Consider the following 26,527-nt stretch of genomic DNA (forward strand, 5'->3'; position numbering starts at 1 on the left):
TCTCTCTCAAGATCCCTAAATTTGCTTTCTATGTACATTTACATCTATACTACTCCTACAAATTCCGGCTTATATTTATCTTTTTTTCCTCTAAGATGAAAAACCCAGCCTATTTCCAGCCAGTACAAAGATAATGCCCCTTTTGTTATTCCTGCAATGTTCTATATGCTATTGAATATAAAGGGTGCACAATGCTGTGAATCATGATTAAACTGCCAGTGAAACCCCAGAAAAAGGACTGAAATTATAAAATGCATCACTATAAATAAGATGTATAAAATAATCATAAAGCAAAAAGACTGGCTTGGATTTGTAACCAGTGATAAATTATAGATTGAATAAGTATTTGTCTAGTGAATGATACAGTCTGGTAATGATAAGTACATTCTAAACATAGCATTACCAATCTATTTTTAACATAACCAAAACTTGCTGACAATTGAAAAAATGCATTGCACCTTATCTATCCTCTACCATGTCCTCTTTTGAACGCCCAAAAACATCCCAAAGACATATCACGTTACTGAGAAAGCCAAAATATCAGTGTTCTTAAAGGTAGTGATGGAACACAGGAGGGGAGGTTCCATTTTTTGGCACTTTGATCTTCAAAATAAAATTACAGAACAATTTTACCTTAAGGGCAGAATTATAATTTCAAAAACAAATATTCTGGAAGATTATATTATTTTCCATTAACTTCTATTACTTTGGAATGTGTTTCACACATTGACCACTTATATATAGGAAAGATAAATTCCAACTACAGGATGAAAGAATTTTAAATAAAATATCTCATAATGCTAAATTCTTACAGTCATTCACTTATGACTTATTGGGGAGGAAATAACAACCATCATTGGTATTTTTCCCCTTTTCACTATTTAAGTTGGGAAGGAAGGAAGGAAGGGAGGGAGGGAGGCTGGTAACTTCTAAAAGATATTAGGTTTTGTAAGTCTATCTTGGCTGATTTCACTAACCCACTTCATTCCCCACCCTTGGATAGTCTGGTGAATATTTTTTCCAATAAAGTTAATTCAATGAGTCCACTCACTTCATAAAAACCACCGAAGTGTTTACACATATATATATATTTGTATTAACATGACAGATGTTGAGGGGAAAAAAAGGTAAGGTATTTTTCTGATGTAGATATTCAAAAGAAAGGAACATATCTTAAATATTTTAAAGAATTGTATGTCTGTTGCCAAGTTAGAAACACAAAAGTGTAAAAACAAACAAAATAGTGTGCACAAAAACAACCTTCCTTTCTTTAGAAACACATTTATATCTTGTTTCAAAGCTACTGCCCCCTCATCTAAAAGAGCCTCCAATCCCTAGGTGATCTTACCTAGTAAGGACAGATAGTTTCGTTGAGAATCAGTGGTGGGATGTGTTATTCACCAGTAAGTGAACAAATCTAGTGCCAAGAGCAGGCCAAGGTGCTGCCAACAGGCCACATCCTATGAGGGAAGAGGGAAGAGTTCCATTTAAGATTGCCCGTTATGTGAAATGACCTACAGAACATCCAGAATGAAGTTTAGAATGGTCCCAAAGCAATGCAATGCATCTCTCTATAATTGATGTTTTACAAGAAAAGCAAATTCTTCTCATCTTTATAAAGGCCAATAAATCAGTGCCCAAAATAATCATAGACCATTGAGATACTGAAATTTGTGCTTTAATCTATTTGGTCATACCTCTTCCTGTATCTGTTTAAGGTGTCCAAAACTGATTTTCCAAATTCTGATTACGCTCATCAAGTTAATATCTAATACGTAGGGTGTTTCCACTGTTTTTCTGAAGTCAGTGAAATGTCTTCTGTAAACAAAGGGGGACCAAGGGAGGTTCAAGGCTACCAACAATTGATTAGAGCTACAACATACTAAGGTTAAGAGCAAGACTGCCTAGAGAATACCTGGCACCAGACTTGTAAAGAAAAAGGACCTTTGAGATCAATCCTCTTCTAAAGAGAAGAGAGTTGAACAATTCTCAACTTGCCAAGAAGCCTTATATATAATTGTATCAGTGTGCTAGGACTTTCAGAGCAAAATACCACAGTCAGGGTGACTTAACAGAAATTTATTTTCCCACAGTTATGTAGACTAGCAGTCCAAGAGCAAGGTATCATCGGCAGGGTTGGTTTCTCCTGAGCCCTCTCCTTGGCTTACAGAAGGTGCCCTTCTCACTGTGTCCTCATGTGACCCTTTCTCTGTGAGCTCCAGCCCTGGTATCTCTTCTTTTTCTTATAAGGACACTAGTCCTATTGACCCTACCCAAAGACCTCATTTAACTTTAATTACCTCTTTAAAGATATTATCTCCAAATACTGTCACATTAGGGGTTGGAGCTGCAACATATGATGGAGGAGTGGGGACAGTTCAGTCCATAATGATAATACATTTTAATTTGCCAAGAATATTATGATGTATACGGTGAGACTGGATACATCAAACACTAGATTGTAAGCACAATAATAACAGGGCTTGTGTCTTTTTCACTGATATTATGGGCCTTGTACATTGCTTGACACTGACAATGTGAAAAAATATGGATTAAAAAAAATCATGGAATCTTTTTGCCTCTCAGTAAACATATTAGAAAATGCTATGCTGTGAAACTTGATATTTTATAATGACTTTTCTTTTTTAAATATCAAGTACAACAGTTCATACAAAGTACCATGAAATTAGGATGTATAGCAGGATATTTATAAAACGCATTTCAAATATAAAGTACTTGAAGTTTTGGTATCAATTCCCTAAATGCCCTATGATATTGTAGTTACTGAAACAAAACACCACCAACACAATGGTCTAAGAGTGAATCCTAAGAAAGAAAGTTAACACTGAGGTCCTTAATATCGGACAACATTTATATTATAATACCCAGAATGATGAAAGATTTAATTCAATAGAAATGGGCCATCATCTTGGGGATGAGAGTAGTAGATTATGTCTCTAGCCTCGCATCAGACAAAATGTGTTTTGTTCTGTGCCACTAATACATTAAACTGTCATCTATTTAAATAACTTTTGGAAGTCCCCAAATGTTTTCGTATGAATGGGACAGATCTTTTCTGCCAGCCTTATTTACAGGGACTACAGCTGGTACATAACTGTTTTGCTTAATGGACCTGAACCAAGTATGCACATTGCTCATCAGATCTTTGGCTCAATGTTCACTTAAATGTGCTCAAAGCATAAGTTCTGTGAAACACTAAGAACAGAAAATGACATAAACAGTGTCAATTTGGTAGTTCAGTAAACTGTGATAAGCCTCAAGGTTACAGGATTCTTAAGTCTGATGAGTAATCTACTCATCAGTAGAGCACATGCCTCCCAGATCATCCTAACTAAAATCTGGATACCCTAAAGCCTAGCATTTTCCCACCTAAAGTATCAGCTGGATCTTTGCTTGGATGCATTTAAATGACAAAAACACACATGATATTCTACCTATCCAGGTAGTCATAACCAGCAAATCCTTAAAAGCTAAATTCATGATAACTATTTAGATAACAAGGAAGCCTTATTAGAAGGTATCACTATTTCACTTCCACAGAGATTCTGCCATTATATATATCTAACAGTTCACACTGTTCAGTTCTATTGAATACGTTCAAAATTAGAATATTTCCTCCCCCTACAGTTCCTCTCCTACTAGCTTAAACAAGGGTTTTGCCCTATGATTTTCCCCTATGGTATTCCTTTCAGTTTGTTCCAAACATTGCCAGTAAACTCTAGACTCAGAAAGAATGTAGATCAGAGTTTCTCTCAGCCAAACGTCTGTCTCCCAGTGAAGTAGTGAAGAGGACACCACACCCTCTTACTCTTTTCTGCTTCCCAATGGCAACTTTTTTTGAAAGACTCCAAGCAGCTATTACTGTGAAACTAAAGGCTCAGAGAGGCTCAGCTTCCCCCAAAGACTAGCACTACAAAAAATGTCAAGTTATTTTTAATCTATAATTGTACACAAATATTAACCAGTGGAAATGTTCTTTAACTCATCTATATTCAATTAAATAGCATGATCTTAAAAATAAATAAACTTTCAGATGCAGCTTGCCTTCAAACAACCTATTACAAAGAAGAAGCCACTAAGCAAGGTGGGACAAAAAATTAACACACACAGGAACACTAATATGTATCTAACACATAACAGTCTTTAGAGATCAAACTCTAAAGCAAGGTGGGGTAAAAATAAATGTTTGCAGATTCTTAAGGGTAAAATACACTACACAACGTGGGGGAAATGGAGGTTAAGTCACACCATGCTTCTCTGATTGCTTCTCAAAGCCTGCTCTTTCAGAAGTCCTTCAAACTAACTGAATAAGCTCTATATAACAAAAATGGAGAAAAGCCATCATGGAGAGCCTTTATGTCTCCATAACAAATTTCTGGGAAGCACTGTTGAACATGACAACATCTGCATTTCAGGGAAGGCCATCTAAGACCCGAATACTTTGATTGGGAGAATGACAGGACACCTTCTAAAGAGCTGAACACCATCAACTTTAAGAAATGCAAAATGTTGAATTCCCTTCTGGACAGTTAACCCAAAAGTGATGCTTTTCTTTTATCTAGGTTTATGCAGTATTCCACTATCAGCTTCGTGCAGAGATAGAACTCTTCGGGTTTGTGGTTTTTTTTTTGTTTGTTTTTTGTTTTTTTTCACTTTTACTTTATTTCAGTAAGGATACCTCACCACAAAGGTACTACTCAGCCTCCCTAGCAAGGATAACTATTAATAATGTGCTTATACTCTTCTAACTAATCACACGCCAGGCTCACTTCATTGGGCTTAACGTCAGCAAGTGTGTGTGTGTAAATTAAACATGGAGCAAATGTAAGTAAACAAATGAATGAGTTAAAAAAAAAAAATATATATATATATAAACATAAGTAGCCATACTGACTTGAAGCCATTTTCTAGTTACATTAAAAGCTGACATACCAGTTAGGACACAGATCTAAATAGCAGAAAAAAACAGAGTAAAACAAGCAGTCAAAATGTCTACACTAACTGCCATAAAGGATACAGAGTCACGTGGCCTGGCAATCACTATTTTTGGGTCATTTTCCTATGTAGTCATAGCATTTCACCTACTACCCTAATAGATGGTTAAAAATACATATAAAAATCATTTCACGGGCAATAATGAAAAAGAAGAAAATGCAAGCATAAAACAAATAATGAAGGGAATATTAAATAGTTAATGGGGACTGACACTTTTTCATTATAAAAAGTGACGTTTTAAATTTTTACAATGTGCATATATTGTATAATTAAAGATTAAAATCCATGGAAAAACTGAAGCATTTATATTCTCAAAAATAAGGTTAACCTACTGTTCTCACAAAGAAATTATTTTAAAGAAAGGAGCATTATAAGCATTACAGTAAAAATATATGATAAATCTCTTTAGAAACTAATGTCAGAAGATAAGGGTATTGCTTAATTGCATAATTTTATATCCTTCTCTTTAAGAAAAGATATACCTTAACCATAATACCTTAATGGACAAAGAGGATATATTCCAATGACACATTTGTTAGCACTTCAGCTGTCAAAGACATAAAACCAAAGAGGCAAAAAAGGAATACATTCTTGCACATGAGCTATGAGGAAAGAAGATGAGATTAATGAAAATAGCAGTTCTGATTGGTTATACTAGGAAATACAAAATAAGCATCTGGGAGTCTTCGAGCAGAGGGAAAAAAATGATTGACAGAGCTCCAATTTAGCTGAAGTAGAAAAGGGACCCAACCTAGGCTGAAAACCAAAGAGGAATCTGGGGAGGGGGAGAGAGAGCGTGCACCTGCACCCATCTGTTGCCCGCTAAGTGGTTCACACCAGGGCAAGAGGATTTCCAGGATCTAGAAAGCACCAAAGACAGACACTAACCTTCAGCAATTGCTAGGATGACCTACAATAGGTGCCCCCAAGCTAGTGTCACAGAACTAGGAGGAAAACACTAAACCATCAGCTAAACACTCTGTATCCTTCTTCAAGAAGCTTATTCTCAAGGAGGGATCAGGTGATATTTATAAGTAAAAGAAACAAAGTACAAATACTAGGGAGAAAATCTCTACCTGGGCACGCTAAGGAAGGCTTTGTACACAAGAGGTGGCATTTGAGTTGGACATTTAAGGATGAGTTGAAGTTTGTAAGATGAATAAGTAAAAATCTATTTCAGGCACAAAAAAAGAAGGCAGTTCTATTATACCCATCACTAAATACATAGGATGGGGTAGTAATGGAAGATGAGACCATAGATAAAACTATATTAGAAACACACTCTTAAAAAAAAAAAAAGATGGGCTAGGACTAGCCCTTTCAGAGTCAGCTTTAGGAACAACCCTATGATGATTCTGAAATTTCAAGGTGATTATCAAAAAGTATGTTTCCCTTGAACTTCCTCTAACAGGGATAATGTATACAAATACATATAACAGGAATAAAATAGCTACTGACACCAAGTTTATTAAAGCTACCAACCAATTCAACCAATCTACACATAAAAAGTACAAGTATCCAATTTCTCTTATTTCAATGAGAATAAACAAAACGGACACCAGAAGTGAGGTAAGAAAGTCCCACAGAATGGAGAAATGGTATAGTAGAAGAGCAAAGGAAGAAGAAAACTTAATATAAATTTCTTAACTTTGGTTTGACCTTAAACATCAAATAATCAGTGGAAAAGAGGCTTACAGAGTCCTGGGGTGCATAATTTATGAAGGAAAGGGGCAGTACAACAGGGTGCATTATAGCAGATTTCCACTTCACCTTAAAACTTAAATCTGATGGCAATACTAATCACTACTAGCACAATATCAGTATAATTAGCAGAGTAAGTCACGATTTTGTTAACAAATGTTTTACTCAGCTAAGATGTTTTTGTTTAAAAACAGAAAAGCATACAGATGTGAGCAAAGTAGATGCAATTAATCAAATGCTACAATAATTTCACAGCTGTTGAGAAGCAGGGATAGATCAAGTTCCATCTGAGGCCTTGTGGCTCTTGAGGAAGATGCCGCCTTCAAGAACAGGTTGTACCTGTGTCCCTCCCACCCACCACCCACCCCCACCTGCTCTCCATTCCAGCCACAACCCAGAGCCCACAATTCTGTCTCCAACTTCAAGCCCAATGCCTGGCACAGAAGGGCCACAACAGGTATCAGTCAGAACAGAAGGGGAAACAATGATACTATAAAATCAAAGAGCTTGATTATATTACAATTCATGAAATGCCACATGTGCCTCCCTTCAACCTGTAAGACCTACCAGATTTGTCAAATATTTCATGACTTAAGCCTCATTGAAAATGAACAGAGTATGTTGCCCATACTTTGATATGGTCTTAAGATTGGTTACCAGGGAAATAAAAGAAAGAAATCAAGTGAAGGAAAGTAATTCCTTATTAGGGGAAAAAGGTGTGAGACCATAGATAAACACCTGACACTGACATAATCTGATAATCGATTCATAATCTGATTAACATGGTCACCACTGTTCTGTGGGTCAAATGGAAGAGGCAGGGAGAGGTTATGAACTCATGAAAAAAAAATGAGGACATACTTTAAGAAGTCCAACTCCTAGAAATTTGATATATAATCAATCTATGTAAACTTATCCCAGCTAAATGAATGTCTGTTGGGTTTCTTATTTCTTTTTTGTATTTCAATTTTATGTAGTTTGGAGATCTCTCCTACTATCTCTGAGGACCCTGGTAAGCCTGGTGACCCCAAGATGAGAAACACTGAACCACAACAAGAAATAAACAGAGCTGTTCAAACACAGAAATCCCTATCTCTTTCATTTACTATATATGTCAGTGTGAAAAAGGCATTTACTGGAAGAGAAAGCCTGACTCAAAAAAAAAAAAGGGAGAGAAAGAGGTTAAGAAGGCTCCAACCATTGGTTCAAGATGGCGGAGTAGAAGGACGTGCTCTCATTCCCTCTTTCGAGAACACCGGAATCACAACTAACTGCTGAACAATCATCGACAGGAAGACACTAGAACTCACCAAAAAAGATACTCCACATCCAAAGACAAAGGAGAAGCCACAATGAGAAAGTAGGAGGGGCGCAATCACAAAATCAAATCCCGTAACCACTGGGTGGGTGACTCACAAACTGGAGAACACTTATACCACAGGAGTCCACCCACTGGAGTGAAGGTTCTGAGCCCCACGTCAGGCTTGCAAACCTGGGGGTCTGGCAAGGGAGGAAGAATTCCTGGAGAATCAGACTTTGAAGGCTAGCAGGATTTGACTACAGGACGTCGACAGGACTGGGAGAAACAGAGACTCCACTCTTGGAGGGCACACACAAAGCAGTGTGTGCACTGGGACCCAGGGGAATGAGCAGTGACCCCACAGGAGACTGAACCAGACCTACCTGCTACTGTTGGAGGGTCTCTTGCAGAGGCGGGGGGTGGCTCTGTCTCACCGTGAGGACAAGGACACTGGCACCAGAAGTTCTGGGAAGTACTCCTTGACATCAGCCCTCCAAGAGTCTGCCATTAGCCCCACCAAAGAGCCTGGGTAGGCTCCACTGTTGGGTCACCACAGACCAAACTACCAACAGGGAGGGAACCCAGCCCCACCCATCAGCAGACAAGCAGATTAAAGTTTTACTGAGCTCTGCCCACCAGAGCAACAGCCAGCTCTACCCACCACCACTCCCTCCCATCAGGAAACTTCCACAAGCCTCTTAGATAGCCTCATCCACCAGAGGGCAGACAGAAGAAGCAAGAAGAACTACAATCCTGCAGCCTGTGGAACAAAACCCACATTCACACAAAGATAGAGAAGATGAAAAGGCAGAGGACTGTGTACCAGATGAAGAAACAATATAAAACCCCAGAAAAACAACTAAATGAAGTGGAGATAGGCAACCTTCCAGAAAAAGAATTCAGAATAATGATAGTGAAAATGATCCAGGACCTCGGAAAAAGAATGGTGGCAAAGATCGAGAAGATGCAAGAAATGTTTCACAAAGACCTAGAAGAATTAAAGAACAAACAAACAGAGATGAACAATACAATAACTGAAATGAAAACTACACTAGAAGGGATCAATAGCAGAATAATTGAGGCAGAAGAACAGATAAGTGACCTGGAAGACAGAATGGTGGAATTCACTGCCACGGAACAGAATAAAGAAAAAAGAATGAAAAGTAATGAAGACAGCCTAAGAGACCTCTGGGACAACATTAAATGCAACAACATTCGCATTACAGGGATCGCAGAAGGAGAAGAGAGAGAGAAAGTACCAGAGAAAATATTTGAAGAGATTATAGTCGAAAACTTCCCTAACATGGGAAAGGAAATGGCCACCCAAGTCGAGGAAGCGCAGAGAGTCCCATACAGGATAAACCCAAGGAGAAACACGCCAAGACACATAGTAATCAAACTGGCAAAAAATAAAGACAACGAAAAATTATTGAAAGCAGCAAGGGAAAAATGACAAATAACATACAAGGGAACTCCAATAAGGTTAACAGCTGATTTCTCAGCAGAAACTCTACAAGCCAGAAGGGAGTGACACAATATACTTAAAGTGATGAAAGGGAAGAATCTACAACCAAGATTACTCTACCCGGCAAGGATCTCATTCAGATTCAATGGAGAAATTAAAAGCTTTACAGACAAGCAAAAGCTAAGAGAATTCAGCACCACCAAACCAGCTATACAACAAATGTTAAAGGAACTTCTCTAAGTGGGAAACACAAGAGAAGAAAAGGACCTACAAAAACAAACCCAAAACAATTAAGAAAATGGTAATAGGGACATACATATCAATAATCACCTTAAACATGAAAGGATTAAATGCTCCAACCAAAAGACACAGGCTTGCTGAATGGATATAAAAACAGGACCCATACATATGCTGTCTACAAGAGACCCACTTCAGACCTAGGGACACATACAGACTGAAGGTGAGGGGATGGAAAAAGATATTCCATACAACTGGAAATCAAAAGAAAGCTGGAGTAGCGATATTCATATCACATAAAATAGACTTTAAAATAAAGAATGTTACAAGACACAAGGAAGGACACTACATAATGATCAAGGGATCAATCCAAGAAGAAGATATAACAATTATAAATATATATGCACCCAACATAGGAGCACCTCAATACATAAGGCAACTGCTAACAGCTATAAAAGAGGAAATCGACAGTAACACAATAACAGTGGGGGACTTTAACACCTCACTTACACCAAAGGACAGATCATCCAAACAGAAAATTAATAAGGAAACACAAGCTTTAAATGACACAATAGATCAGATAGATTTAATTGATATTTATAAGACATTCCATCCAAAAACGGCAGATTACACTTTCTTCTCAAGTGCGCACGGAACATTCTCCAGGATAGATCACATCATGGGTCACAAAATCAAGCTCAGTAAATTTAAGAAAACTGAAATCATACCAAGCATCTTTTCTGACCACAACGCTAAGAGATTAGAAATCAATTACAGGGAAAAAAACGTAAAAAACACCAACACGTGGAGGCTAAACAATACGTTACTAAATAACCAAGAGATCACTGAAGAAATCAAAGAGGAAATAAAAAAATACCTAGAGACAAATGACAATGAAAACACGACGATCCAAAACCTATGGGATGCAGCAAAAGCAGTTCTAAGAGGGAAGTTTATAGCTATACAAACCTACCTAAAGAAACAAGAAAAATCTTAAGTAAACAATCTAACCTTACACCTAAAGGAACTAGAGAAAGAAGAACAAACAAAACCCAAAGTTAGCAGAAGGAAAGAAATCATAAAGATCAGAGCAGAAATAAATGAAACAGAAACAAAGAAAACAATAGCAAAGATCAATAAAACTAAAAGCTCGTTCTTTGAGAAGATAAACAAAATTGATAAACCATTAGCCAGACTCACCAAGAAAAAGAGGAAGAGGACCCAAATCAATAAAATTAGAAATGAAAAAGGAGAAGTTACAACAGACACCGCAGAAATACAAAGCATCCTAAAAGAATACTACAAGCAACTCTATGCCAAAAAAATGGGCAACCTGGAAGAATGGACAAATTTTTAGAAAGGTATAACCTTCCAAGACTGAACCAGGAAGAAACAGAAAATATGAACAGACCAATCTCACAAGTAATGAAATTGAAACTGTGATTAAAAATCTTTCAACAAACAAAAGTCCAGGACCAGGTGGCTTCATGGGTGAATTCTATCAAACACTTACAGAACAGTTAACATCCATCCTTCTCAAACTCCTCCAAAAAATTGCAGAGGAAGGAAAACTCCCAAACTCATTCTATGAGGCCACCATCACCCTGATACCAAAACCAGACAAAGATACTACCAAAAAAGAAAATTACACACCAATATCACTGATGAATAAAGATGCAAAAATCCTCAACAAAATACTAGCAAACAGAATACAACAACACATTAAAAGGATCATACACAAGTGGGATTTATCCCAGAGATGCAAAGATTCTTCAATATACGCAAATCAATCAATGTGATACCCCATAGTAACAAACTGAAGAATAAAAACCATATGATCATCTCAATAGATGCAGAAAAAGCTTTTGAGAAAATTCAACATCCATTTATGATAAAAACTCTCCAGAAAGTGGGCACAGAGGGAACCTACCTCAATCAATAAAGGTCATATACGACAAACCCACAGCAAATATCATTCTCAAGGGTGAAAAACGGAAAGCATTTCCTCTAAGATCAGGAAGGAGACAAGGATGTCCACTCTCACCGCTATTATTCAACATAGTTTTGGAAGTCCTAGCCACGGCAATCAGAGAAGAAAAAGAAATAGAAGGAGCACAAATTTGAAAAGAAGAAGTAAAACTGTCACTGTTTGCAGATGACAAGATACTCTACATAGAGAATCCAAAAGATGCCACCAGAAAACTACTAGAGTTAATCAATGAATTTGGTAAAGTTGCAGGATACAAAATTAATGCACAGAAATCTCTTGCATTCCTATGCACTAATGATGAAAAATCTGAAAGAGCAATTAAGGAAACACTCCCATTTACTACTGCAAGAAAAAGAAAAAAACACCTAGGAATAAACCTACCTGGGGAGACAAAAGACCTGTATGCAGAAAACTATAAGACACTAATGAAAGAAATTAAAGATGATACCAACAGATGGAGAGATATACCATGTTCTTGGATTGGAAGAATCAATATTGTGAAAATGACTATACTACCCAAAACAATCTACAGACTCAATGCAATCCCTATCAAATTACCAATGGCATTTTTTATGGAACTAGAACCAAAAATCGTAAAATCTGTATGGAGACACAAAAGACCCCGAATAGCCAAAGCAGTCTTGAGGGAAAAAAACCGAGCTGGAAGAATCAGGATCCCTGACTTCAGACTATACTACAAAGCTACAGTAATCAGGACAATATGGTACTGGCACAAAAACAGAAATACAGATCATTGGAATAAGATAAAAAGCCCAGAGATAAACCCACGCACCTATGATCAACTAATCTATGACAAAGGAGGCAAGGATATACAATGGAGAAAAGGCAGTCTCTTCAATAAGTGGTGCTGGGAAAACTGGACAGATACATGTAAAAGAATGAAATTAGAACACTCCCTCACACCATACACAAAAATAAACTCACAATGGATTCGAGACCTAAATATAAGACCGGACACTATAAAACTCTTAGAGGAAAACATAGGAAGAACACTCTTTGACATAAATCACAGCAAGATCTTTTTTGATCCACCTCCTAGAGTAATGGAAATAAAAACAAAAATAAACAAATGGGACCTAATGAAACTTCAAAGCTTTTGAACAGCAAAGGAAACCATAAACAGGATGAAAAGACAACCTTCAGAATGGGAGAAAATATTTGCAAATGAATCATCAGACAATGGATTAATCTCCAAAATATATAAACAGCTCATGCAGCTCAATATTAAAAAAACAAACAACCTAATCCAAAAATGTGCAGAAGACCTAAATAGACATTTCTCAAAAGAAGACATACAGATGGCTAAGAAGCACATGAAAAGATGCTCAACATCACTAATTATTAGAGAAATGCAAATCAAAACTACAATGAGGTATCACCTCACTCCTGTTAGAATGGGCATCATCAGAAAATCTACAAACAACAAATGCTGGAGAGGGTGTGGAGAAAAGGGAACCCTGTTACACTGTTGGTGGGAATGTAAATTGATACAGCCACTATGGAGAACAGTATGGAGGTTCCTTAGAAAACTAAAAATAGAATTACCATATGACACAGCAATCCCACTACTGGGCATATACCCAGAGAAAACCATAATTCAAAAACACACATGCACCCCAATGTTCATTGCAGCACTATTTACAATAGCCAGGACATGGAAGCAACCTAAATGCCCATCGACAGATGAATGGATAAAGAAGTAGTGGTACATATATACAATGGAATATTACTCAGCCATAAAAAGGAACGAAACTGGGTCATTTGTAGAGACATGGACGCATCTATAGACTGTCATACAGAGTGAAGTAAGTCAGAAAGAGAAAAACAAATATCGTATATTAACGCATATATGTGGAACCTAGACAATGGTACAGATGAACCGGTTTGCAGGGCAGAAAATGAGACACAGATGCAGAGAACAAACGTACGGACACCAAGGGGGGAAAGCAGAGGGGGTGGGGGTGGTGGTGTGATGAATTGGGAGATTGGGATTGACATATATACACTGATGTGTATAAAATGGGTGACTAATAAGAACCTGCTGCATAAAAAAATAAAATTAAAACTTAAAAAATTAATTAATTAAATGATCAAAAAAATAACCAATTTCAGAAATGCAGTTTTGGAGGTTTGTGTTAAGATTCCTTATGATGGATATTCCATGCTGTATTTTGTCACACCCTTTCTGCTGGATATTTAGGTTATTTCCAGTTTTCTCCCATCATTAATAATGTTGAGTTTCTTGCTTGTAAACTTTTGGTTACTTCTTTGGTTGCTTCCCCCCCCCCCCCCCGCCCCTCCGTTCCAGATGAATTCCCAGAAGTGGAATTACACAATTTAAAGAAATACGCTTTCTTTTATGACTCACTGCATATTGCTAAAAAAGGTGTACATTTCAGTCTTTTATAGACAGTTCATGACTGTGCCCATTCCTCCCCCAAAAAAAAGAAAAAAAAAAAAAAAGGTTAAGAAATCTGAGGGCAATAGTCACAAAGGTCAATAATCTCTGATCGCTACGGAAAGTTAGTGAGAAACTCACTAACTATATACTTCTGTCGTTTTATCTATCTACCTACCTACCAAATACTTACTTTATGTCCCCAGATTAAACCCAGAGTACAAAAGACTAGACATGTAGGGCTATTATTCCAAGGCTTGTGACCAAGAAAATCATTAAAACTTCACGATGCACTAAAAGGAAAACACACTCAAAAACTTTTATAATCTTAATCTCCCTTGAATCCCTCCGTTAGTCATTTAAACTAGACTTTATAACATGCCACTTAAACATTGCAGGAAGAAACTAAAACCTTCAAAGTAGTCTTTCCCCTGAAACGAATCTCAGGAAATACCTACTCAACAGAAGCCCTTGGCCTATAGGTTAAAGGTAAAATATAGATTTTATATAAGAGACTTATACTGTGTAGCAGCCTTCAAATTTTTCTGTGTTTTAGTCTAGCAGTCCAGCTTCCACCCCTTAATTTCTGCTCCTGTCAAATCTTCACATCCACAGAAATTACAGAAAATGTTGTACATATGAGCTCAACAGGAACAGCATGGCAGCCCCCAGCCATGACTTACTTGCTGAAATGAAATCCCAAACCACAATGCTGACTTCCCTCCCAAACCCACGATGCTGCTTTTTTCTGGTGCTCTCTCTGTTGTGAAAAGCAACAACTCAAGCTCAGAGTTTCCCTGTTTCATTGCCTTTACTTGGAAGAACAGCAAGACAAACATAAACCCACAGCCTCTGTTATGAGATTCACAAAAAACCTATCCCTTAGTCTTTGTTAACAGATCTGATTTTTATAATGGTTCATGGCTCCAAAAATGCCAAGAATTATCCTAGAGGCATATATGAAAGAATTTAACACTTCAATAACCTAAAGAAAAGTTATTTTGGAAATGAGAATTATCTAACCATTTCAGTACACAGGACACTTTAGATACCTTTACTTCTCTTCATGTATATTGATACATACTAACCAAGTGTTCATTTTTTTATGCAAATCAAATGATTAGCGTGTTAATGTCAGGCCTGAGACTTTTTCAGATCAAATTCACTGCAGAAAAACTAATGAGATGAAGAACTTCAATCAGCTCAAAAATCTACATCGTTTCACACTACGTGCAATATAGGACCATTAACTCCCCAAAATATGAGCCTTAAGATGTGGTTTTCATTATCCAAGGTTTCCAACAGTTCCTATCAATGAATATTCTGTCTATTTCTAATGTTTGCAGTAAAACACAGTTGCTCACACACTCTCCTAAAATCATCATAAAACCTGGTGTAATAAGTTCAGGTGGAAAAGACGTGCCTAAGCAGTTTGCTTTGGTATTTAATAGCAATATCAACCATATTAAATTCTCTCTTTTATTCCTTGTAATTACTAAGCAATTATGCGCCAGACACAGCACTAGGCAATAGAGATAAAGGGACAAAAAAGACCTTTTGGCCTTATGGTACCCAAATAACTACCTAATTACAAGTAAATGAGTAGTAAAAGTGCTATGAAAGATAATACTTAAGTAATTGTCCATGAGGGCAATGTTAGTACAACTATAATGTGAGAGTTTACATTACCCAACTTAAAGATGGCTAAGTTTAGAATACCAAGAGTTTTCATCGTGATCCTATTGGACAAGAAAAATTCTTTTCACAAAATCATGTATAATGATTTATTCCCTCTAGTATCACAACTACCTTTGTCCAGATGTGAACTTATTAACATAATACATTTGCACTCTAAGACACACAAGCTTAATGACAAGAATAACTAAAGAATTCTGGGCTGATGAGACAGGATCAGGCATATGCTTCAATATATCACAAATCAAGTTCTTCTGCCTATCATTTGACCCAAAACTTACATTGATAACATAGCAGAAGGATCCCTTTGAAAAAAAATCTCAAGATTTCATTAAAGAAGCGCAAAGGTTCAAAACAGCAGATGCTATTTAACATCACTTTCTTGAGTTCATTCCATAAAAATCAAAGAATAATATAAAAGAGTTAATAGAACCTATTTTTGACATGAAACCTCACAGGAGTTTAATTTTGTGAAACTATTCCATTTTTAACTATATTTTTCAGAATCCCTAGAGATTCTAATATATTGGCAACATGTCTTCTGTTTTAACGTTGCAAATCCAGTCACCCTGCAGATACCTAATTACTGAATGCCGGAATGAGGGAGCCTTGTGGATGCTTTTTGCTGTCACTGGTGCCAAAAATATTTACACTTGAACAAATACTTGTTGAGTACTCAGGATACACATGCATACAGTAGTTAACGATATGCAATAGAGTGATGTTATATTGTAATTCTGTCCCTGGAGGGCCACGCTGTGGAAACCACATGTATAAACACGTTAACGGAGAAGCAAAAATGGATTCTTCTGATAATTCAATAATTAAATCACCTTACTTTAAATTCCACTTTTTGGTATTCCAGCTGGGTTCTGGGATATTTAACAGTCACATTAGTCCCAAGTAGAGTAAGAAAGCAAAGAAATATAAATGCTAATTAAGGTTACCTTTGCACCAAAGATGACGAAAACATTTGTCCAAAGGCTGATTCAGAATCACAAGGCAGTATTTCAAACTCCCTATGGGGAAAAAAAGCAAAATAAAGTAAACAAGTGAACCAAGTCTTTCATTCCCCTCATATGAGTCTGGAATCATACTCTCTTAGACCAGATTTGCAGTCTACACAGAGCTAAATTTTAATCACAGCTAATTTCTTACACCTGAATTTTAAAAGATACCATAGGTTAATTGGATCTACTTTATTCAATATGTCCATCACATTACTATATTGCTGAGGAATTTATCATAAAAATAGTTTATCATAAAGACAATTGGGTACGCTTCTTTTTGTACAGGGTGTGCAGCAAAAATGCCCTTGATGTGAATTCTTATCCTTCTGATATATGTAACACTTTGATTCAAGTACCCTTCTACCTGGCTGGTCTGCTATCATCTTGACGTTGTTTGCCAAGCAGCGTGGGTCTAACGGGTGTGTACTTTCACATGCATTTTCATCCTCATTTATTCATATTCTCTCCTTCACTTTCATTCTCTCCCTCCACCCAGAGTTATCTTGAACTCTCCAGTGTAAAACTTTGTTTCCACAAAATCCTACTAGTTCTTTTCATGACTCTTTTATTCCAAGTGTTTAGATGACACTCAAAAGACTAAGGAAGATGGAAAAAAGTTACTTCTCCAACAATCGTTTCAAGCCTTTTATAATGTACTGTAAATAGTGCAAAGCAGAATGCAATCAGGCTGTTGAAAATCTGTCATTCAGCTCAGTCCAAGCACTCCATTTCATTTATGGAAAGAAATGTTTGTTTGGTGATAAGAAAAATTAACTTTTTTTTTAAAGCAATCTCAGTGTTAGAAATGGAACAAGATAAGGAAATGAAAAGGGGATGGCATCATCCACAGCAAACGTTATTAAGTGCCGATTATATACCAGGCACCAGGAGTGCAGAGAGGAGTAAGATGACAGGGTATCTGCGAGATAAGACATTTATAATAAAGACGATTTATTCCACAATACAGTACAACACAAGGATATGAGGAGTGCTGGGTAACAGATAAATGAATGTGGCAGAAGTTCAAAGCCTAGAAAGTCAGTAAGATCTGGAGTCATCCTAGAAATCTTTGTGATATGCAGATTTTTGAACTTGATCTTAAAAAGAAGTAGCTGGACAGAATAAAGCAAAGCGCATTCCAGACAAGGAAAACAACACACAGGAAGCTGCCATCCTTTGCCAGTAGGACTGTTACCATGGAAAGTTGAGGAAGCAACACCTTAATGACGTGCACCTAAGACATGAACACTAACATCCCAGATTTTAGACATGCTGTTTAGGATGACGGAGGAATTTCAATCGAGGCACCAGGAAGTATTTAGAGTGACAGAGAAATGAGTAGTAAAGGCAATTTATGTATAACGGGGCATCATCCATACAGAGATGATAGCTAAAGGTCGAAGCACAGACACAAGCTGAGCTACTACAAAGAAAGAGCAGAGAGAGAAAAGAACAAATTACGAACACAAAATCGTCATGTTTTGCTCACCGTTACGGAACAGAAGGACGTCAACAAAGGAAATACAGAAGAAAAAGCCAGAAAGGTAAAAGAACTAAGAGGGTAATTCCAAGAATGTGCCGTCGATAACACAGCATGCTAAGGAGACGTCACGGAGACTAGACAAGGAGAAAAGGCCAACGAGGGTGGGAAAATCTCAAAGAAAAGTCTAAAAATTCACGGAGGCAGCCTCAAGATAGTAAAGAGAACAAGGAGTTAGAAAACTGAGAGATGCCTCTTCTTAAAAAATAAAAACTGAACTGTGAGAAATGGGGGGAAAAGGCAGCAAAGCCCAGAGAGAAGGTATTTTAAATATAGAAATTATATTCAAATTAGGAGGAGGGAAGTAAGAGAGAGAAGGGAAATGATCTATTTATTCATTTAACAGGTATTTATAGAGCACAAAGTAGTCTTGTTCAGGAATCAACACTCCCTCCCCCCTCCCCCCTGCCCTGTGGCTTACATACTATTGATAAAAACAGGTGTTGAGATTGAGGCACAGGATGACCTACCACAGAGACATACAAAATTGAGGTAGAGGCAGAGTACGGTCAATTTATTTATAAGAAAGTAAACAAGAAACAAAGTGAAGATGTGGAAGTCGAATGGAACATTTAAAACGACTGCTGTAAGAAACGGACTACAGGAGCTGAGAGTCCACAGGTTTAAAAACAGAATTCAGTTGGGGTTAACTAACAGGCATAGGACATCAGATCTGCCTATAATTCAGGACTTTTCCCACCAATTTTTTTTTTTTTTTTAGGGCAGGCCAGCTAGTTTATTCATATTGAATCTAAACCTTAGATCTCTGGCTTAACAATAACATAGGAAACCTGTAAAGACACAATAAATATTGCGTTAAATCAGAGATGGTTTAAACCAGTCATATAACTTCTAATACTCTGGGTTGGCAACTACAGCATGACAAATAATATACATAAAGCTATTTAGGTACTAGGATCTGATGTTCTTTCCTTTTCTTATCTAGACTCCTCTGGGAGTAGAAATAGGAATCGGTGTAAACAAGTAAGATGGTGATGACAGCTGGTTTGAGAAGTGGCAAAATCGCTTGTCAAGAGGTAAAGGGAAAAAAAAAAAAGAGGCAAAGGGAAGCACGGAGGCATCTTTGGGCAGCATTAGAGTGAATGACTGTGGCAGAGACCAGTGATTGTCTCACAATATTCATTCTCCTCTTCTTTAACAACAGAAACCTGAGGGGGTTTTTTGGTTTTGGTTTTTACTTTGTTTGCTTTTCTGTTTTTTGTCTTACTGGGCACATCATTATCCAGGTGAAAAACCGTCTCTCAGACTCCTTTGCAGCAACATGTAGTCATAAGACTGAGTTCTGGCCAAGAAGATACACAAAAGAGCTTTATATGTTACTTCTAAGGGGGGCTCCATAAAGTGGAGGGGGCCTTTCCTTCCGCTTCCTTTCTTCCTCCATCCTGCCATCTGGAGCAAGATTGATGAATGAATGAAAGTCTAGCAGCCACTTGGGATCCTAAGAACAAGGGCAACAGCCTGAAAGAGCCTGGGTCCCTGGGTCCCTGATGATTCCATGAAGCCTCCATCCCAGCACTTCAATGCCTGGCTCCAGACTTCTTTTATATGAGAAAAAACTAAACTCCTATTTTATTTAAGCCAATAGTATTTGGGGTTTCACTATTCTGTAGAGAGAAACTGAATTTTAATTAATACAATGACCATGGTCCAGGCTGGGTTATGGTAAAGATGATCTAGAGAGGAACTGGAGAAGACAAAGAGCAAGCAAGCATCAAAACACAGGAAGACTTTAACTCCTTCATTCAACAGGGATAAGAGACTCATAGCCTGGCACACGGTAAGTGCTCAATATAATGTTAATGGCAAGGAGCTAATAATTTGGATAAACCAATGGTCCTTTAATCTTCGGCAAGATCTGCAGTGCTAGAGGAGGCATTTGACAGTATTGTATGCGTGTGTAAGTGAACGAGCAAACTACTCTCTGTCACTGATTCTTTGATATGTGAACTCAGTATTTTTGTGGCTCAAAGAACAATCTGATGAAGGGGAAAAGCATTATTATCCACCTTACTGCTCCTCTAAACTCATACTTTCATTAAGGTAGTATCTGTAAAAGCACTTCTGCAAAGAATGAAGCCATTTGAAAATTTACAGCACATTTATGATTTACTAATGATGCTATCAATAATCAATTTCTATACATAACATTTATGTTAATCTATTTCTATACATAGAGGTATTTAAGTACTAGGATCTGATATTCTTTCCTTTTTTAATGTAGACTACTCTGAAATTATAACTAGGTGAAGTCAGTTTGGCATTTATTTTACATTCAAAACCCTCGTGATTACTAATCCCTAGTAGGCTGCAGACAAAGTAGCACCCAGGACCACACGCTGTTCCTAACCAGCTTATGGGAGTATCTCAATGCAGAGAGGATGCCATGTCACCCTCAGGTACTGAACCACGCACAGGACATTGCCTCTGACTCCAAATGTGCAGGAATTTAGAAAAAGAGCCGGGACCACAGAAGTAAGGAAACTGATAGTCTTATATCAAGCATTTCTCAAGTTGTCGCACTGATGCTGCCCCTGGGATGTGCAGAAAGACTTAAGAAAAAGGCTACGAAGAACTTCTTCCTTACGCTATAAAAACTACAACTTTTTAAACAGAGTGCTCTAAGGCAATCTCAAAGAGAAATACAGGATAAGTCAAAATCCTTGAATTGCTTTCTCAAAGAGGTTTCAACTATAGAGGATGCAAAATCCCTGATCCTGGATGTGTCAAAACCAAAGTACTCCAAGTTGCCTGGAAACCTTGAATTAAGTACAAAGGTCCAAGTTCATGACATGAAAAGAAAAATAAAAAATGATGTCAAATCATCAGCCTTAAGCTAAAAAAGCAAATAGGCCCTCTGAAGATTAAGGACTAGTTAAACAATACAAGTTCAGGGACTTCCCTGGAGGCGCAGTGGTTAAGAATCTGCCTGCCAATGCAGGGGACACGGGTTCGAGCCTTGGTCTGGGGAGATCCCACATGCCGTGGAGCAACTAAGCCTGTGCGCCACAACTACTGAGCCAGCAATCTAGAGCCTGCGAGCCACAACTACGGAGCCCGCGCACCTAGAGCCCGTGCTCCGCAACAAGAGAAGCCACCGCAATGAGAAGCCCGCGCACCGCAACGAAGAGTAGCCCTCGCTCACCACAACTAGAGAAAGGCGGCGCGCAGCAACGAAGACCCAACGCAGCCAAAGATAAATAAATCAATTAAAAAAAAAAAAAAAAAAACAACTTAGGGGAGGGAAGGAGAAAGGGAGGGAGGGAAGGAGAAAGGGAGGGAGGGAAAGAGAGATAAGGAGAGAAGAAAGAAAGAAAGGAAGGAAGGAGGGAGAGAGGAATAAAGGAAGGGAAAAGATATGAATTTTGGATTTACATCAATTACCACAAATGATAAATCTACCCTTAAGTATACAGAACAATGATCTCAAGTTCACTGTATATCAGAATCAACGATAAAACAACCACAACAAAAGAGCCAATCTCCTATCCTAGAGAGTCTGTCTCAATGTATCTGCCACAGGGCCTGTGTATCATGATTTTTTATAAGCATTATAAGAGAGTCTAATTGGTAATCAAAATTGAGAACCACTGGTCCAGCGCCTCAAGCTAATGATAGTAGAAAGCCATCATAAATAGCAACATTTAAAATACTGTTCATTTCATCTTTATCTCACTGTTTTTAATTGCTATTTTCTGAAAAATGTGTATATATATATCTCACAATGATAATTATTTGTAATTTTTTTAAATAAATAAACATAATTAGTTGCTTTTTCTTTAACTGATATGGTATGTGATCAAAGAGGATTTGAAGACCACTACTCTAAATGAAAATACATTGAAATAAAACAATTTACAACAGAAAAATAATTCCCTGAAATGCATTAGCAAGTTATCTAGGATTTCAGATCTCTGTTTAAAAAAAAATACTGGAACTCAGATAAAATCTATATTAGCCAAAACATATGCCAGTCATTATATATAATAGCTATTTTGTCAGAGGACCAATGACTATTATTATGACTCTCTCATCCCTAAATGTATTTCAATTAAACAATGAAAACTCTAGGGCACTGAATTTCATTTTTATATTGCACAAACTTCTATATTTAAGAGCAGTGTTTTTTGTTAAATGTGCATAGGGAAATCAGAACTGTCAAGTCAATTCGTTCTTTGAGGAAATAAATTGCATGCAGACAAAGCACAACTATTAAAAAGCTCTGAACAAATATTCCATACCAAAGTCTATTAAAAAATCAAATTACTAATGGACTAAGAATTGGTAAGCCATATATAAGAAATTGCTTCAGAGAAAGTAAACAAAGAGGAGACATGAACAGATGCTTCCTGAGAAATCTCTCTTGCCCGCCCCCACGAAGCGTGACCGTTCAATACACACTGGTTACACCAACGTAATAATAAACTGTGCTCCCTTCCACGGACAAGTGTCCTGGTTCGGATGATAAGTTACGTGGTCCCTCTTCTACATCATCTTCAGGTGCCCCCCCCCCCACCTCTCTGCTTCAGTCTTCAGCAAAACTCACTTCAGTGAGATTTTGATCCCACTGCCTCCTGGAAATAACTATTGCCAGGTGCACTGATGACCTCCTGTTGTAAAATTCAACAGCTAAATCTCAATGCTCATCTTGCAAAAGCATCTCAGTAGCATAACCGAGGAGATCACTTCTCACATCCTTCCTGAATCATATTCTTCCCTTGACTTCTCAGAAAACACCAGCTCCTGGTGTTCTTCCTATCTGACAGGCCACGCCTTTTCAGTTTTCTTTGCTGCTTACTGCTCATGTGCATAGAAGGCACTCGATAGGTATTTGTTGAGTAGCTCATTCAACTCTGACTCTATGCCCATTTACAATAAATTTGCCCAGAGACCAATGGCTCCATATCCAATACAATTCCTCACAGAATGAAATAACACCCTCATAAAACACAGTGACCCTTTCTAGGTCCTGGGACCCTGAATACTACTCTTAAATAAATACTATACAAAATGTTCCAGGAAGGGTACTAGAGAAGACAGCAACAAAAACCAATCATCTTGTCTTAAAACAGTGAAATGGCGTTTTGACCATAGGAAAGGGAGGGAGGGAGGAACTGGAGGTGGTCCACAGAAGTGCAACTACAAAATTAAAGAGTTTGTAAACATTTTCTGTGAGAAGAGATTAAGCCTTTTAAAACTAAATGGGTGTTTACATTTAGCACCTATTTAGGGAAAAAAAGAGATCCATGTAATAATATTCCATTGAGTCCTATAGACCTGGGCATATACTTAATCATTGTCATTCAAACTTTTAGGTTGAAAGTGTAAACAGATTCTGACTGGGTTAAATCAGTTTCCATCTAAGAACATTAGCTCCCATCTAAGAACATTAGCTCCCATGATGCAGCAGGAATGGGTGTGTCCAGGTTTGGTAATCCTAATGTTAAACACTATGCCACTAAAAACAAAACGCCCCAATAAATTCTCACAGGAACCCACAAATGCTAGAAATGCATGTTAGTTCAGAAAAAGAACAGTTCGTATTTTAAAACTCGTAAGCTTCTACTGTGTAAGAAGTAGGGGGAATAGGGAAGGGAGGGTAAGTCTGACAATGCTTTGAGTCTTTCTGGACATAAAAGGAGAAGGTAGCCTTGCCAAGGTCAGCCATATTCTTGTTCCCACTAATCACACCCTCGCTATAAGCCAAACGAAGGAAGCCGTGTTCTTCCACTTGGCGCACTGACACTTCAAGTTGCTGACAGAGTTCAAAGTTGCTCCATCAACTATCCCTTGCCCGGCTGACCTGGGTCACCGTAAACCACATTCTCCATCAATCAAGAAAATCAATCATTGCCCAGCAACCTCCAGATGTGATGTCATAACCCTAAGAATTCATCATCAAGCACTAAAAATTTTAGTCCATCACACTGGTTTTGACGTGTTGACAGCTGGGTCCAAAATAGTGATCGTACTTGAAAAGTCAGTTCAAAACGTTTTCTGAAAGCAGAATCCATGTAAGTGTGGCACGTGCTTCTAAAACAAACAAAGGGCCTACGTGTTATCCTTAGGCTACTCCTGCAACCCCAATCCATTTCCAACCACCTCCGAAAACACAGAATCCCTTTCACCGGCCAGCAACAGAAGGAGGGCAAAGGAGTTCAAAGAGGTTCAACCTGCCAGTAAATACTCCCTTTTAATACCTTCTCTAGACGTCCTGCTGGGATTTGCTCAGTTATGGTGAGAACCATTTGGGGGACGCATGCGCATCAAAACTTGATGGGCGACACTCGTAACAAAACTATGAATAAATGATGACAACAGGGAGACCTTTTCTTTCTTCTTTTTTAATACTCCTTAAAGAGGACTGGCTCAAGAGTCACACCCATACTAATAATCAAAATAAGTCCAAATCAAGCTAAACTGGGACATACTGAAACCACAGAATGATGGTCTCAGAGACCTATAGTTTGTAAGGAGAAAACAGACTTTTATTTGGAGTTTCAGAGTTCACTAAACACATTCCACTGCCTTCTTAAATTGACAGTGATTACACAGCACACTACCAAGGGATCAAAGGACTTCTGAATAAAACAAGTTTTTTTGTTTCCTCTTTTTTTTATAAGTTTTTTTTTTTTTTTTTTTTTTGGCTGCATTGGGTCTTCATTGCTGTGCACAGGCTTTCTTCTAGTTGCAGTGAGCGGGGGCTACTCTTCGTTGCGGTGTGCGGGCTTCTCATTGCGGTGGCTTCTCTTGTTGCGGAGCACGGGCTCTAGGCACATGGGCTTCAGTAGTGTGGCATGCGGGCTCAGTAGTTGTGGCTCGTGGGCCCTAGAGGCAGGCTCAGTAGTTGTGGCACACAGGCTTATCTGCTCCGTGGCATGTGGGATCTTCCCGGACCAGGGCTCGAACCCGTGTCCCCTGCATTGGCAGGCGGATTCTTAACCACTGTGCCACCAGGGAAGCCCTGTTTCCTCTTTTGAGAGAAGAAAATACATAGATTTAAACTCAGAAGAACTGTGTACCATGAACTAATTCTGATTATACCATATCAAGAGTCAAACCCAGGGGCTTCCCTGGTGGCGCAGTGGTTGAGAATCTGCCTGCCAATGCAGGGGACAAGGGTTCGAGCCCTGGTCTGGGAGGATCCCACATGCCGCAGAGCGGCTGGGCCCGTGAGCCACAATTACTGAGCCTGCGCGTCTGGAGCCTGTGCTCCGCAACAAGAGAGGCCGCGATAGTGAGAGGCCCGCGCACCACGATGAAGAGTGGCCCCGCTTGCCGCAACTAGAGAAAGCCCTCGCGCAGAAACGAAGACCCAACACAGTCAAAAATAAATAAATAAATATTTTTAAAAATTGCTTGCATTAGATCTATTCAATTAAAAAAAAAAAAAAGAGTCAAACCCACACAAGTGGAAATCTTACTAAACTCAGGGTAGGTGAACATTTTTATCCCATGGGCACTGTGGGCTTTTAGAGAATTCAAGAGCAATGCCTACAGTCAGTAGGCAGATATTTGACACCAGTAAATGATGTGCACTAGGTCGCAGGTAAGCACTCTGACACACAACACCTTAGTGGCATTAATCAGATCCAGGTCCAGGTGAAGTAAACAGAAAAGGTCAGGTTTCTCTACTACTCCTTCTTTTTTCATAGAATGATATCTACACAAAATAGTCTATAAGCAAGGGTATCCAAAGGGTTTGTTGTTTATTTTTAATAGAAAAAGAATGAAAACAATCCATTAGTGGTGGCCTTTGCTATGCCCCACACAGTGGAACAGCTCTATATTATTTATTGTGGAAAAACCTCCAAGATAAAAATAAGTGGAAAAAGCAAATAAATGGATATGTTACACAACCATGTGTGTAAAAATGTTTAAATATACATGTATTTTTGCAAATGCCAAGAATGTCAAAGAAGAAAACTGTTAGCTGGAGCACGAAAACAGAAGGGAGCATTACTTTTCACCTGTTAATCTTTCGTATGAATTTGGTACCCTGAGCTTATATTATTAAAAAAGAAAAAAGTAAAATAAACAACTTTAACTGACGGAAAGAAAAGAACCCTTCCCAGGCAATGTCCGCCACCCCAAATAAGACGGTGGCCAACAATCTTTAAATACCACATTGGAACA

General features: G+C 38.1%; 1 protein-coding gene across 5 annotated transcripts in view; it reads right to left on the bottom strand.

The window, feature by feature from the left end:
• Positions 1–26,527, bottom strand: part of TPK1 (thiamin pyrophosphokinase 1) — a 354,991-nt gene that overhangs the window by 271,469 nt on the left and 56,995 nt on the right. For all 5 annotated transcript variants that reach the window (XM_082473895.1, XM_082473892.1, XM_082473893.1 and 2 more), the window contains one exon: positions 16,771–16,842. In XM_082473895.1, the coding sequence (XP_082330021.1) occupies positions 16,771–16,842 (72 nt within the window). The remainder of the gene's footprint in view (positions 1–16,770; positions 16,843–26,527) is intronic.

This window comes from Balaenoptera physalus (genome assembly GCF_965194825.1).
Source record: "Balaenoptera physalus genome assembly, chromosome: 8".
Classification (NCBI taxonomy): Eukaryota; Metazoa; Chordata; class Mammalia; order Artiodactyla; family Balaenopteridae; genus Balaenoptera; species Balaenoptera physalus.